This window comes from Carcharodon carcharias, chromosome 13 (genome assembly GCF_017639515.1).
Source record: "Carcharodon carcharias isolate sCarCar2 chromosome 13, sCarCar2.pri, whole genome shotgun sequence".
Classification (NCBI taxonomy): domain Eukaryota; kingdom Metazoa; phylum Chordata; class Chondrichthyes; order Lamniformes; family Lamnidae; genus Carcharodon; species Carcharodon carcharias.
The window spans coordinates 102,862,382-102,876,367 of record NC_054479.1 but is presented as its reverse complement, the minus strand read 5'-3'; the positions used below and the strand labels follow the sequence as shown (position 1 = coordinate 102,876,367).

The following is a 13,986-nucleotide window of genomic DNA, read 5'->3' as shown; positions in this document are numbered from 1 at the left end:
AGGAAGGTGGGTAGACAGCGAAATCAGCTGTTCACCTGCCGACCTGTCAATGGTCAATTAAGGCCAGGAGCCCGTAATACATGAAACCTCATCCACTGATGGGATGAGGTTTCATGTTCCTTTATAAAAAGTTTAATAAAGTTTATATTGTTTTTATTAACATGTCCCATCTTGTGTGACATTGTCACATGAGGGGGACATGTTAATAATATTTTTATTTTTCTATTTTTTAACTTTTGTGCACTGTCGCTAATCTCCCTGAGGCAGCACTTAGTCTTAGGGAGCAGTGCGCATGCGCGAAAGAGCGCACTTTGACAGCTGGGGATTCCCTCCCTTTTCCCTCCCACTCATCGCGCAGGAAGCGCATAGCGCTTCCTGTTGGGAAGGCCACTGAGCAGGCCTTAATTAGCTCACCCACTCAAAATGGCAGTGGGCCCCGTTTCGGCAGCGGGGGTTGGCTGTCTGCCCACCGCTGAGCCGGTGGGGCCTGCACACCCACCAAGGGCAAAATTCTGCCCTGTCTCTCTCTCGCTCTGTCTCTCTCTCTCCTTTCCCACTCTGGCTTAGGTGTCCTGCTCCTTTTCTCCCCTGCCGTGGATTACTCACAATTTACCACCTGATCTGCAGCTAGCCGCTTTGCATCCCCGCCCTGTGCTCCTGCTCCCAGATCTTGGGCCTTGTTCTCTGCCCACAGCTTAGGCCTTGGGTGAGTGCGGCTGAGGCTCAGGCATCAGAACATGATGGTGGCTGGCCCAGAGTGCAGCATGTGGGGGGCAGGACTGGATTTTTAAATCTCCCCGTGGGCTAGATGAAAAAGTTAAACAGGCCAGATCCAGCCCCCGGGCAGGAGGTTCCTCACCCCTGATCTATAGTATACTATTAGATATACAGTATAGTATAATATCTATGACAGACTTAATTATGTTAAAAAACACTCTCATTGATAGAAGTCCATATTCATTATACTTAAATTCCCAGAAGTACTTAATCCCTCATAAACCAGACATTTGTATTCATAGCCCCACATCAAAAATAGCTAATCCCTTAATAATCTCTTGGAATTGTCGATCAAACTGTGAATTTACAGCCCCCTACCCCTGCATTAATAATAGGTTGTGGAAGCAGTCAAGCAATAATAACACTATAATGATATCACTTAGGATTATGTCAACAAACAGCTTTTGAAGCTGCAAACACTGACTTTTTTCAGCTCAGAGACACAGTGGGCTGATTTGGTTCAAAATTTCAAAGGCAGGGCATTTAAACAACTTGACAGCTTGACAGTTCCACAGAACCTATACACCTTTTATGAGTATTCACCTCTCCTGTTAATAATTGTAAGTCACACACTCCTATGAAAATGGGGTCTGTTTGAACTCAGCAATGAGTTGTTACGATCCTGGACCAGATCCCCAAGTTTTTGGTAAGATCCAGTTAAGAATCAATAATGTTTTATTTTAAGTAGACAAAGTTTGAGATCCCAGATACCTGCTATGAGAACAAAGCCACAGGATTCCACGGGTTTTGAATAAACAAAAATAAACGTAACTATACAAGGTCAGAAAGATAAATCAATTTACAATGTCTATATTATACTCTAACATTCAGAGTAAATATGAGGTACATGTGAATTAACAGGCAAACTGTGGCCAAACACACCACACTGCACAATAAGTGACAGATGCGATCAAGTCAGAGTCCACAGACTCCTCAACAACCCACCCAGACATCAGTAAACACTGCTGAGTCAACCAATTTCATTGAAACTCTGTCTCTCTAATGGGGATTCCATTCTTTGCCTTCAAAAATCTAACCTTGGAATTCTTTCCAGATGTTGCTCCAACTCGGAAGGCATCAATGACGGCCCAATTTACAGGGTTTCAATCTTGTCACCTGAGACTCCATTCCCCTAGATTCCCAGGTCTGTACTCAAGCACCAACTCACAAGCACAACTTTAGCTCTTTAGCTGCACCAAGCAGAACACTACTGCTCCAAAGGGGTACCGTTCCCCCAGCAGCCTCCAGCAGAGTCACCAAGCTTCTGCTGCCTTCTCAGATTTTCAGGGCTTCTCCTGAACCCTCATCACATAAAGTCTGCCAACTGCAGCCTTTTCTCTGATTGCAGCCTCTTTCTCTGCTTCTCTTTTTTTCCCCTTAACTGGGACCTACCACTGTCCCCTCTCTTTGTCCCATGTCTGGGACTCCTCTTTTGGGACCTCTCCCTGTCCCCTGCCTGAGACACTTGTCTGCAATGGAGCTCTGTTCCTGGGTCACATGACATGAGGTTTCGTGCCATTTTCCCTTTCTGTGCAGGTGCACTAGGCCCATCCTCCACCCAAAAAACTTTAAATGATGACATGTGCATGGGCAGCCCACCCCCAGTCCGCGCATTAGCGGAAACTCTGGACCCTGTCAGGACTCGGACTTTCCGACCTCTGCTTTTGACGGGAAGGCAAGTTGGGCGTTCATAAGAGAGTTCAAATGGCCCTGCTAGGATTGGGTTTCCCCATGTGTAAGTCACATCATGCTCCTTTTCCCTCCTGGCAAAAATAAGATTTGTCGGAAATGGGGGTGAGACTTCTGGATCCAGGGTCCCAGCATTGTTTTGGATAAGGTGCAGAGCCTCCATGACTCATGAAAACTATGCCACTATGTTCAGTGATATGAAAATCAGTTTGAGCGAAAAACAACAAACCCACCCCTTAAAGCTTTTACAATTTTCACCTGGTCACTGATTGCACTCAGAGTGGAATTTCTTGGCCAGCATATTTAACTAACAAAATGTATCAAAACAATAGCTGTGTAAATTACTTCATTTTTCAAAATCCAGCTCAGTTTTCAGTTCTGAGTTTTTGGGAATTATGAGACAAGTTAAACAGATAATGAATCAAACCAGACGGAATAGTCCTTACTTCTACATTTGTCTCTCTCTGTTCCTATCGCTGGTTGCCACGGTGAATCATTGTACAAGTCCTTACACCTTTCACAGTTTACACCTTCTGTATTGTGCTGACAGACACATTGTCCTTGCACCTAGGAAAACATTTGTAATAGAAACTGATTTAAAGAATTGTGACCAATAATATAATACTGCTATAAACTTTAACTCTTATTGGTGACATTAAAGTTTAGTTGAAACCGCAGTCTCCAAGAGGAAACACACCCTGGACACATCAAATTCAGAATTCACATTTACAAATCTTCTGTAACTCTGACCCAACTGCATTTGCAAAAGTCTTCCAACTTTACATCCCATCCAATGCCCTTTAATTGTCTGACTTCTGTGCAGCTCCTCCTTCTACTTCTGCTATGAGAAGCAGAGCCTTCAGCTTCCTTGTATTTGGTCACTTTTCTGAATGTTCCCCATCTCTGCCTTTCTTTTCTCCTCTGTGATGCACCTTGCCATATTTTCTATGGTAAAAACATTACACAACTGCAAGCTCTCATTAAGAGTGCAGTGTTTGGGCCATCTGATTGGTTAGAATATTTGATTTGTTAATCTCTAGTTCTGGCTTTGCGATGTGATTAATTGTAGGGTTTTTGTACTTTGATGATTGGTTGATGGAACACTCTAGCATTATGGCACACAATAATACATCTACAAGATGCATGATTTTAAATAGGTTTTCCTGCAACTTTGTGTTCTATTATGCTCATGTTTTTATAATTTGTAAATCACCGGTTAGACCTCAGGTAGAGTATCATGTTTAAGTCTGAGCACTACCACAGAGGGTGTCAAGACTTTGGAGAGGGTACAGAGAGTACTCAAAAGGTATCAGGGATGATGAAATTTAGTTACACAGAGATAAATTAAAATTGTTTTCTTTAGAGCAAAGAACGTTACGGGAAGATTTAATACAGGAGTTTAAAATTATGAGGAGTTTTGATAGAGCAAATAGTGAGGGACTATTTTCACTAGCATGAGGGTCAGGAATCAAAGATTACAGAACTAAGATAGCAGGAAAATGAAGAGAATGTTTTTTACACAGTGAATTGTTATGACCTGGAATACAATGCCTGAAAGCATGGTGAAAGCAGATTTAATGACAACTTTCAAAAGGGGAGTGGATATATACTTACAAAGGAAAGATTTACAAGGTCATGTGGAAAGAGACAGGGGAATGGGATGAATTAGATAGCTCATCGAAAGAGCTGGTGATGGCATGATGGTACTAATGACCCCTTTCTGTGCTGTGACATTTTATGATTATATCTGAATTGCCCCACCCCTTGCAAAGGGGGCTGATGGGGCACTTGGCTGCAGGGGCTCTGTTACCCAGACCCTGTGCAATGCATCATTTTTTATTACCTCCGGGGCAGGCAGCTGCAAAGAGGTGCCCCTGGTGGTGAGGTAGAAAACAGGGACTCTCTCCATACCTTGAAAAATCCATTGAGGTCAGCAGTTGAGGTGCCAGGTGGCACATTCTTGTATTTATGTTCACTCTAATTTTCTGAAAATAATTTGAGGAGTGCGCTTTTTAAGGTGAAAAGGAAAAAATGAGTTTTGGTGAAGTTCTTACCATTCCTTGCTGGCTGAATACATCACCTCTAATATTATCAATAGGTATACACTGGCTGGCATGCCCATAGCAAAAGCAGCTCCCTCGAACAACCATTTCATACAGAGCGTAATAATACTTTTCATTAGCTCTGGTCTGCCTTCTCCGCAACCGTGTATCTCCAAGTGTGTGAAGTTGAGTGAAATTTATCCGTAGATTGGTAAATGTTGTAAGCTCTGTGGAAGACAGAAAACAAAAATTTGATATGTATCAAATTTGTGAATGAAGCATTTAGGGTGAAACTGGCCTTGGAGGTAGTTTGTTACACAAATTATCCAATTGTATTTTTCCATTAACTGCATTGGAAAAGAAAATCAGAAGGGCTGGTTAAAATGGCTGCCCAATTCGCTATCATCCATTTTGTGCTCAGACCAATTTCACTCCCATTGTGTAGCTTGTCCTCGCTAAGTGAATCATTTAGCAATAGGCAGAATCATCCCAGATTTTCACTAAGTGTGGTAGCGGGCGGGAAAAAGGACATCTTACCTGCTGATTGCAATGGCGGCCTTTCATGATGTATTGTCCAATTCCCGTCTCATTAATTATGCAGCCACAGGAAACACGCTGTCGCACTGGAGGGTGGCCTCCAATTTGCCTGTCATGCCATTACCTCACCGTTTTCTCACGCTGGGGGCCATATTTAAACTGCAGCCGCACGCACACTTCTCAATGCTTACAGCCCAGGAGGGCACCAGTGAAGACATGGCCCCAAAAACTAAGAAAAGTGCAGCCCCCCCTGATTCAGTGATGCATCCTTGGGATGCTTTCTGGGCACTCTGCAGTCACACTGTGATGTTCTCTACCCCTGCTTTGGCCGCAGGAGGCCCATCAGCCTCACCGTGCCGGCTTGTGAGGCAGTGGCAGAGGTGGTCAGAGCCAATGCTGCACACAAGAGGTCAGCCATCCAGTGCAGAAAATGGATGAATAATCTCATCCATGCCACCAGGTTAAGGCAACCATCTCATCACTCTAAACTCATACACTCACAAAGCCATTGCACATTCACTGGCATCTCACTCACTGCCAACTCAAGGGACAACACCACTCACTCTCACATAAACCCTCACATCTCCATCTGGCCTCATCTTCTCTGGGGACTGCGTCCTCAGCCCTCACCCCCTTGAGGCAACTTTCATAGTTCAACTTGTATCACCACACAAACCCTGGGATACCCCTCTTCCCCAGTACAGCCCTCACCCTGCAGCCTCTTCCCTTGCCTGAGACCACTTCTCCCCCTTCCCTAAGTAAGTCCTAGCCCTGCAGCTGTTGAAAAGCCACCCTAGCCTTACAGCCGGTCGGGTAGGTAGAGTCCTGCCCGTGAGCCCCGCTAAAAGTGATGTGGTGCTGCCAGTGAAGCCTGGCGCTAATGATCGTGAGTGCTGCCCAAAGAAAGGTAGGCAAACAAACATCAAAGTCCTGAGTGAGGTGCAGCTTGCCAGTTGCACATCACTTATGTACAGTTTTGAAACAGGTCAGTGTGCAATGACTCTGATATGCCCGGATGGTCCAGTGTGGGGGGGATGGCTGATTCCGGTGAACAGGGCTTATAATTATTAATATGATGTTCTTGACGTGTGGCAGTGGGAAATGCGACCCGCCATTGACGGGTGGAGTGGACGATTGCAAAGTGGTTTCATGATGCCGTGAAACCGATTTTTGGCCTTCTTGCCATATTGTCCGCTCACGCCTGTCGGGGACAGAAAATTCTGGATGATAAATACACATGCTGCAAAATTCATGAAGTAACAAAAAAACACATTCAATTGATTCCACAACAGAGCCTGTTGAAACTGCTTGTATGTGTATTTCAAAGCAAAGCTAGGTCCCCTTTTCCTAATGAACGGGGTTGAAAAACATTTTACTTATTTTTATCAATATAGAGATCACCATCCATTGTTTGACCAGTAAGAACAATGATGCTTCAGGGAAAAATGGTGTCTTCATTCAGAAAACATTTATAGCTTGTGTATTAAGCACTGAGCACTTTTGAATGGAAATTGTCCAGCCCTTTTGCATTCTTCTGTAACCCTCACAGCGGAATGGCCTCAACTTAGGATACAATTAGTCCTGATCTTGCACCTGAGATTCCATTTAACCTTGAGGGGTCAGAGTGTCCGTCTGCATATTGCCATTAAGACCACTGAGCAGTAGGGAGGCAAGAACTCTCAGCCCCTGGAATAACTGCTTCTCTGATCACTCCAAGGACTGGAAAGGTGTATCTGGTGAGACCAGGTGTACCAGGTCTTCAGATGGCATAAGGAGGAACCACCTGGGGGTCTAGGCAGAGGATTAAAGCCTGGACCCCCAAAGATTTCAGGGTGGTAAATCTACCTCTTTGTTAAATAAATAAATTATGTTTATAACCCTGCCTCCTCCACCCTTGCAAAGAGGGCTGATGGAGCAGTTTTCTCATCTTTCAAGCCTGTTACCTCTCCCACAGATCCTGTTTTGTCCACTGCTATTTTTTGCTTGTGGGGGCAAGCAGGTGCCAAGGTGCAGCCCTAGCGGTGAAGGCTCTCTGAAGGCTCGGAATTGGGATACAAAATAGGGAACTTCCCCTACCCTGAAAAATCCATTGAAGTCAGCAGCAGAGGTCCTTGATGAAACATTCTAGTAGCTTTCCTGGGGTGCAATGCAAATTTCTAGCCTTCTTAATCATTAGTTATACCTGCAGGTTTTCTGTCCTTTTGATGCAGTGAATTTCCACTATGAAGTGGAAACAGGAGCTGGGTCTGTTTTCGGGTCAGAAACCTGCCTTTGGTGGGAAGTGGATTAATGTTCAGATTTTCATGGAGATGGTTTCCTGCCCACTTAGAACTAATGGGGGTGGGAATGGTGGTGGGTCAGGTGAAGTGTGGGATTCATTTAGACACCCCAACCCCACAACAGCCATCACTGTCCTGGGGGAGAGATCTGCAGATTGTGCCAAAGCCTTCCACTTCACCAGAGGGAAACAAAATGCCATAGGGAAGCTGGAGAGGTTTGGCACCTAGGGCAGGGAAGCCCCTCACCTCATCAATGCCAAAGTGGATCTAATGCTGGCGATCATAGGATAGAGGAGGGAGCTCCTTTTCCCAGAGGGTAGCAAAAGGAGGCCACCTCCTCATGCGCTGTGATGACTCCTCTGTTCAGCATCATCTCCCTTTACCTCCAATTCCTCCTCCCTAACCTCCTGTTCTTGCTCCTCCGCAGATGAGCAGATTCCTTCCAGGGCCTCACCATCCCCAAGGTCTGCTCTGTGGAGGACTACGTTATAGAGAGTGTAGAGGACCACCACAATGACTGATATAAAAGCAAAAAACTGCGGATGCTGGAAATCCAAAACAAAAATAAAAATACCTGGAAAAACTCAGCAGGTCTGGCAGCATCTGCAGAGAGGAACATCGTTAAGGTTTCGAGTCCGTATGACTTATCAACAGAACTAAGTAAAAATAGAAGAGAGGTGAAATATAAGCTGGTTTAATGGGGTGGGTGGGGGGGGGGGTGGGTCAAGTAGTGCTGGATAGAGAGCCAGTGATAAGTGGAGATAGCCAAAAGATGTCATAGTCAAAAGGACAAAGAGGCGTTGGAGGTGGTGATATTATCTAAGGAATGTGCTAATTACAGGTAGAAAGCAGGTCAAGCAAGGTACAGATAGCTCTAGTGGGGGTGGGGTGAAGGAATTGAAAAAGGCTAAAAGGTAGAGATAAAACAATGGATGGAAATACATTTAAAAATAATGGAAATAGGTGGGAAAAGAAAAATCTATATTAATTATTGGAAAAAAAGGGGGGGATAGGAAAGGGGGTGGGGATGGAGGAGAGAGTTCATGATCTAAAATTGTTGAACTCAATATTTAGTCTGGAAGGCTGTAAAGTGCTTAGTCGGAAGATGAGGTGCTGTTCCTTAAGTTTACATTGAGCTTCACTGGAACAATGCAGCAGACCAAGGACAGATATGTGGGTATGAGAGCAGGGTGGAGTGTTGAAATGGCAAGTGACAGGGAGGTCTGGGTAATGCTTGCGAACAGACCGAAAGTGTTCTGCAAAGCAGTCACCCCGTCTGCGTTTGGTTTCTCCAATGTAGAGGAAACCGCATTGGGAGCAACAAATGCAATAGACTAAATTGAGGGAAATGCAAGTGAAATGCTGCTCCACTTGAAGGGAGTGTTTGGGCCCTTGGACAGTGAGGAGAGGGGAAATAAAGGGGCAGGTGTTGCACCTTCTGCAGTTGCATGGGAAGGTGTCATGAGAGGGGGTTGAGGTGTAGGGGGTGATGAAGGAGTGGACCAGGGTATCCTGGAGGGATCGATCCCTGCGGAATGCCGCCGGGGGGGGGGGGTTAAGGGAACATGTGTTTGGTGGTGGCATCATGCTGGAATTGGCGGAAATGGCGGAGGATGATCCTTTGAGTGCGGAGGCTGGTGGGGTGATAAGTGAGGACAAGGGGGACCCTATCATGTTTCTGGGAGGGAGAGGAAGGCATGAGGGCGGATGCGTGGGAGATGGGCCGGACATGGTTGAGGGCCCTGTCAACCACCGTGGGTGGAAAACCTCGGTTAAGGAAGAAGGAAGACATGTCAGAGGAACTGTTTTTGAACAGATGCGACAGAGGCCAAGGAACTGAGAGAATGGGATGGAGTCCTTACAGGAAGTGGGGTGTGAGGAGCTACAGTCGAGGTAGCTGTGGGGGTCGGTAGGCTTGCAATGGTTATTGGTGGACAGTCTATCACCAGAAATTGAGACAGAGAGGTCAAGGAAGAGAAGGGAAGTGTCGGAGATGGACCATGTGAAAATGATGGAGGGGTGGAAATTGGAGGCAAAATTAATAAACTTTTCCAGGTCCAGACGAGAGTATGAAGCAGCACCGAAGTAATCATTGATGTAGAGGAGAAAGAGTTGTTTGGGGGGGGGGGGGGTGGGCGGAGTAGGATTGGAACAAGGGATGTGGAATGTTCCACATTCCCCACAAAGAGACAGGCATAGCTGGGGCCCATGCAGGTATCCATAGCCACACCTTTTATTTGGAGGAAGTGAGAGGAGTTTAAGGAGAAATTGTGTTCAGTGTGAGAACAAGTTCAGCCAGACGGAGGAGAGTAGTGGTGGATGGGGATTGTTCGGGCCTCTGTTTAAGGAAGAAGCAAAGAGCCATCAGACCATCCCGGTGGGGGATGGAGGTGTAGAGGGATTGGACAGCCATGGTGAAGAAGAGGTGGTTGTGGCCAGGGAACTGGAAATTGTTGATATGATGTAGGGTGTCAGAGGAATCGCGGATGTAGGTGGGAAGGGACTGAACAAGGGGAGAGAGAATGGAGACAAGATAACAAGAAATGAGATTGGTGGGGCAGGAACAGGCTGACACGATAAGTCTGCTGGGACAGTCCTGTTTGTGGATTTTGGGTAGGAGGTAGAAGCGGGCCGTCCGAGGTTGGGAGACTATGAGGTTGGAAGCTGTGGAAGGAAGATCTCCAGAGGAGATGAGGTCAGTAACAGTCCTGGAAACAATTGCTTGATGTTCAGTGGTGGAGGTCATGGTTCAAGGGGAGGTAGGAGAAAGTGTCTGCCAGTTGACGCTCAGCCTCTACGAGGTAGAGGTCAGTGCGCCAGACAACAACAGCACCACCCTTGTCAGTGGGTTTGATGACAATGTCAGGGTTGGACCTGAGAGAATGGAGAGCAGCAAGTTCAGAGAGAGACAGGTTAGAGTGGGTGAGAGGAGCAGAGAAATTGAGACGACTAATGTCATGCCGACAGTTCTCAGTGAAAAGATCAAGAGAAGGTAAGAATCCAGAGGGAGGGGTCCAGGTGGAGGGAGGATATTGGAGGTAGGTAAAAGGATCCGTTGAATGGGGAGAGGACTCCTGCCCAAAGAAGTGAGCATGGAGATGAAGGCGGCGGAAGAAGAGTTCAGCATCGTGCCGAGCCCGAAATTCATTGAGATGAGGGCATAAGGGTATGAAACTAAGTCCTTTGCTGAGCACTGAACATTCAGCATCGGAGAGGGGAAGGTCAGGGGGTATGGTGAATAACGGCCGGGGCTGAGATTGGAAGACCGGATGGGGACAGAACGACAGGCAGGAGTGGAGGGTCCTGGATGGGTGTTGGTGTCGATAAGTTGTTGGAGCTTGTGTTCCTTTGCACCTGAAAGAAAGAGACAAAGTTTCTTGTTGAGGCATTGGATGACACGAAGAATAAAATGAAACTGGGGGCACAGCTTGTAATGGATATTGTTGGACAGTCTATCACCAGAAATTGAGAAAGAGAGGTCAAGGAAGGGAAGGGAAGTGTCAGAGATGGACCATGTGAAAATGATGGAGGGGTGGAAATTGGAAGCAAAATTAATAAATTTTCCAGGTCCAGACGAGAGCATGAAGCAGCACTGAAGTACTCATCGATGTACCGGAGCAAGAGTTGTGGGGGGGCGGTGACCAGAGTAGGACTGGAACAAGGAATGTTCCACATACCCCATAAAGAGACAGGCATAGCTGGGGCCCATGCGGTTACCCATAGTCACACCTTTTATTTGGAGGAAGTGAGAGGAGTTTAAGGAGAAATTGTTCAGTGTGAGAACAAGTTCAGCCAGATGGAGGAGAAGTAGTGGTGGATGGGGATTGTTCGGGCCTCTGTTCGAGGAAGAAGTGGAGAGCCATTAGCGCAGCTTAGAAAAAGGGTCCAGTGGTGCTGCTGGAGGGAGAGGTCGAGTGTGTTCATGTGGTGGCGCATGGCACTGAGTGTGGATCTCAGAATGCGACGAGAACAGCAGTCCGAGGAGCGTTGTATGTCCCGGAGAAACCTGTATTCCTGGGTGGGGTCGAAACTTGAGGGATGGAACTTCAGTTGAAATCCACGTGGGGTAAGTCGGAGATGGAGACAGTCACTGAGGAATGAAATATGGCTGTGAAAGCGGGCTTTAGTAAACACCTTGTCAAACACCAGGAGAGAAATGGAAAGCAATGAAGGTGAACAAGGCAAAAGAGAGATATGGAAATCCTGTCGGAGAGAAGACTGAGATGCTTGCAATGACTGAGATGCTTGCAGGAGAGTATTGGAGAGCACCACCTGATGGGTCCTGGCACTGGAGTTGCAATTTCAGAAGCCCGATGGTCTGCTCAATAGCTGTCCTGCTGAGCGGCTGGTACTAGTTGTAGCGCCTCTGGGGTTCCCTTAAGGGGGGCACTGACAATTCAGTCCTATCAGCCATTGGAATCAAGGGATTTCCCTTGTCCTTAGGATCCATCCATGCACTTTGGGGTTTGGAGTGGAGAATGTAAGACTCATGGCAGCTGCCAGGAAAGTGAGTGCAGACATGGAAGCAGTTCTTCTTGGACATTGAGGGATGGAGGCCTTTATTTTTGAGGAATCTCACTGGCCGGCCAATCAGTGCCATCATGGCCACATGATAGTGATTGATACTAGCAGCCATAGGCAGCCTTGCCCCCTGTCCTTCTATCCCCAGGATACCAGGAGGATGCCGATCCTGTTCAAATCCAGGGTACTGAGTACCCACTCTCCTTCCCACCTCTGATGCACCAAGAGAACCACCTTTATGAAAAGCCCAGTCCCTTTTGCCCTGAGGACCTGTTATGGAGTCAGGGTGAAGCCCTGGGGCAGCTATGATTGGCTCCAACTGTGTACCCAGCTTCTCTCTGTTGTTGTGAAACTGACAGCTTGTGAAACCTTTTTGTCCTTTTAAATATCCCACCCTTCCCCTTCGGCAATCTCTAAACAAGCTTTTTAATAGTCTTACTTGAGCTGAAAAAGAGGGAGTTCGGGATTCCTGTCCTGCCCTCCCTCTACTGCTCCTTATTGCCAGCACTGGGATCTGTGCCTCGAAATTGACAAGACACCCAGCACCGGTATTCTCGAGGCTCCCACCACCTCCCATCCTGCCTTCGGACGGGGCCCTGAAAATTCAGCTCTATTTGTTTGACCAGCGCAGGGCCTGTGGCTTTACTCCAGCTTAAGGCACCTGATTTCAACTTAATAAATATATTACTAGAGGTGAGAAGTGATTTCAGGGATTGGAACCTTATATAGGTTCAGATTCATACAAGTATTAGGACTATAATCGCTGCAAAAATCAGCTTTTTGCATACTTATGGAAAAGTGCATACCTCGTATCTCATAGCTGTATGGGTCATGGATTTGGAAATGTGGGTCCAGTGCTTTCAGAACAACCTGCACACAAATATTTTAAATAAAATTCTCTTAAACCAGCAAACTGTTAATTGATATAGTAACATTAAATATTTTTAAAAGATCAATCATCAAATATCTGCACCAGTGAATCATTAAACGATTGTACCACATTCACATGGGACTGTTTCATCAGCATGTCATTAATATATATGAAAATCATTTTAAGATGATTTTAGAGTGTCACAAGTCTGCAGCATAATGAGAGGCACTGGAAACTTTATAAAGAATATAATAGATTTGGTTAAATCAGCCACACTCCAATGGCAGAATTTAATTCAGCCCATGGGAGTGGGCTGGGAGATGGGGGTTGGCAGTAGAATTGGGAGGGAAGGTGAGGGATTGGAGTGCCCATCGCTTTCCCAACTTTCCCACTGATTAAGTCAGGGTCAGGGAAGGTCAAGCATGACCTACCCGCCTGGAAGCTGATTCTACCATCTGCGAAGTGGCCCTATGCCACTCAGTAAACGTTGGTCACCTGCTTGTAAGTTGGGGTTGGGGAGGCATCCTGTGACCCAGGGAGGGCCACTCCCCAAGTGACAAGGGCCGCCTGCTCAGAAAGCACTCTCATTCCCTTAACAATGACCCCCTCCCATCTCCTACCCTGCCCCCACCTCCACCTACCAACCCCTCCCCCACCACCCCGATTGTGGCTTCTAGAAATGACCGCTGTGGGGTTGCCCCTAGCTCTTTGGCTGGTGGAAAGGCTCACAGCCACAGCCATTAAATTTAGTCCTATTATGGTATCTACTTTAGGCCTGTGGATTTGTAACAATGACCTATTGGTACAACTATCAACTGTTCATGATGCCTTTCTGGTTGGTGGCAGGAGTTGCAGTGATTAATCAATATGTATGCTAATAATTCAGTTACTGGTATTAAAAGTGTGGTAAAGAAATTAATTTTGACATCATACCTCTCCACCTGTAGAAGGTTCAAGGTCAGAGTATTTTGAATCACATATTACATCACCCACTCTCTGTGCAGGTCCAGCGTGAATATTTGGGAAGGAGTGTGCACAATCATATGCAAAGTATCGCATCATTCTCCATGTTTGACCATAATCTGATGATCTCTCTACTAACATTGCAGCTGGACGGAAAGTCTGTGGGTGAGAAAGGAGCAGGTTGATCAGAATATTTCACAGGAGTAGCTATATACATTGACTTACTGTGCTGCCCAATCCCCAATAACTTGGCTTTGGCCTTTAAATTTTTCTAATTTTTTTCATTCAGAATTGGTAGATTGACAAT

General features: G+C 46.2%; 1 protein-coding gene across 6 annotated transcripts in view; it reads right to left on the bottom strand.

Moving 5' to 3' along the window:
- The window catches only part of lamb4 (laminin, beta 4), a 155,859-nt gene that overhangs the window by 97,613 nt on the left and 44,260 nt on the right, over positions 1 to 13,986 (bottom strand). For all 6 annotated transcript variants that reach the window (XR_005944939.1, XM_041203600.1, XM_041203599.1 and 3 more), the window contains 4 exons: positions 13,650 to 13,838; positions 12,652 to 12,715; positions 4,521 to 4,735; positions 2,913 to 3,033 (listed from right to left, as the gene is read on the bottom strand). Coding sequence is in view for 5 of the 6 variants with exons in the window: in XM_041203600.1 (XP_041059534.1) it covers positions 2,913 to 3,033; positions 4,521 to 4,735; positions 12,652 to 12,715; positions 13,650 to 13,838 (589 nt within the window). In the remaining variant the exon portion in view is untranslated. The remainder of the gene's footprint in view (positions 1 to 2,912; positions 3,034 to 4,520; positions 4,736 to 12,651; positions 12,716 to 13,649; positions 13,839 to 13,986) is intronic.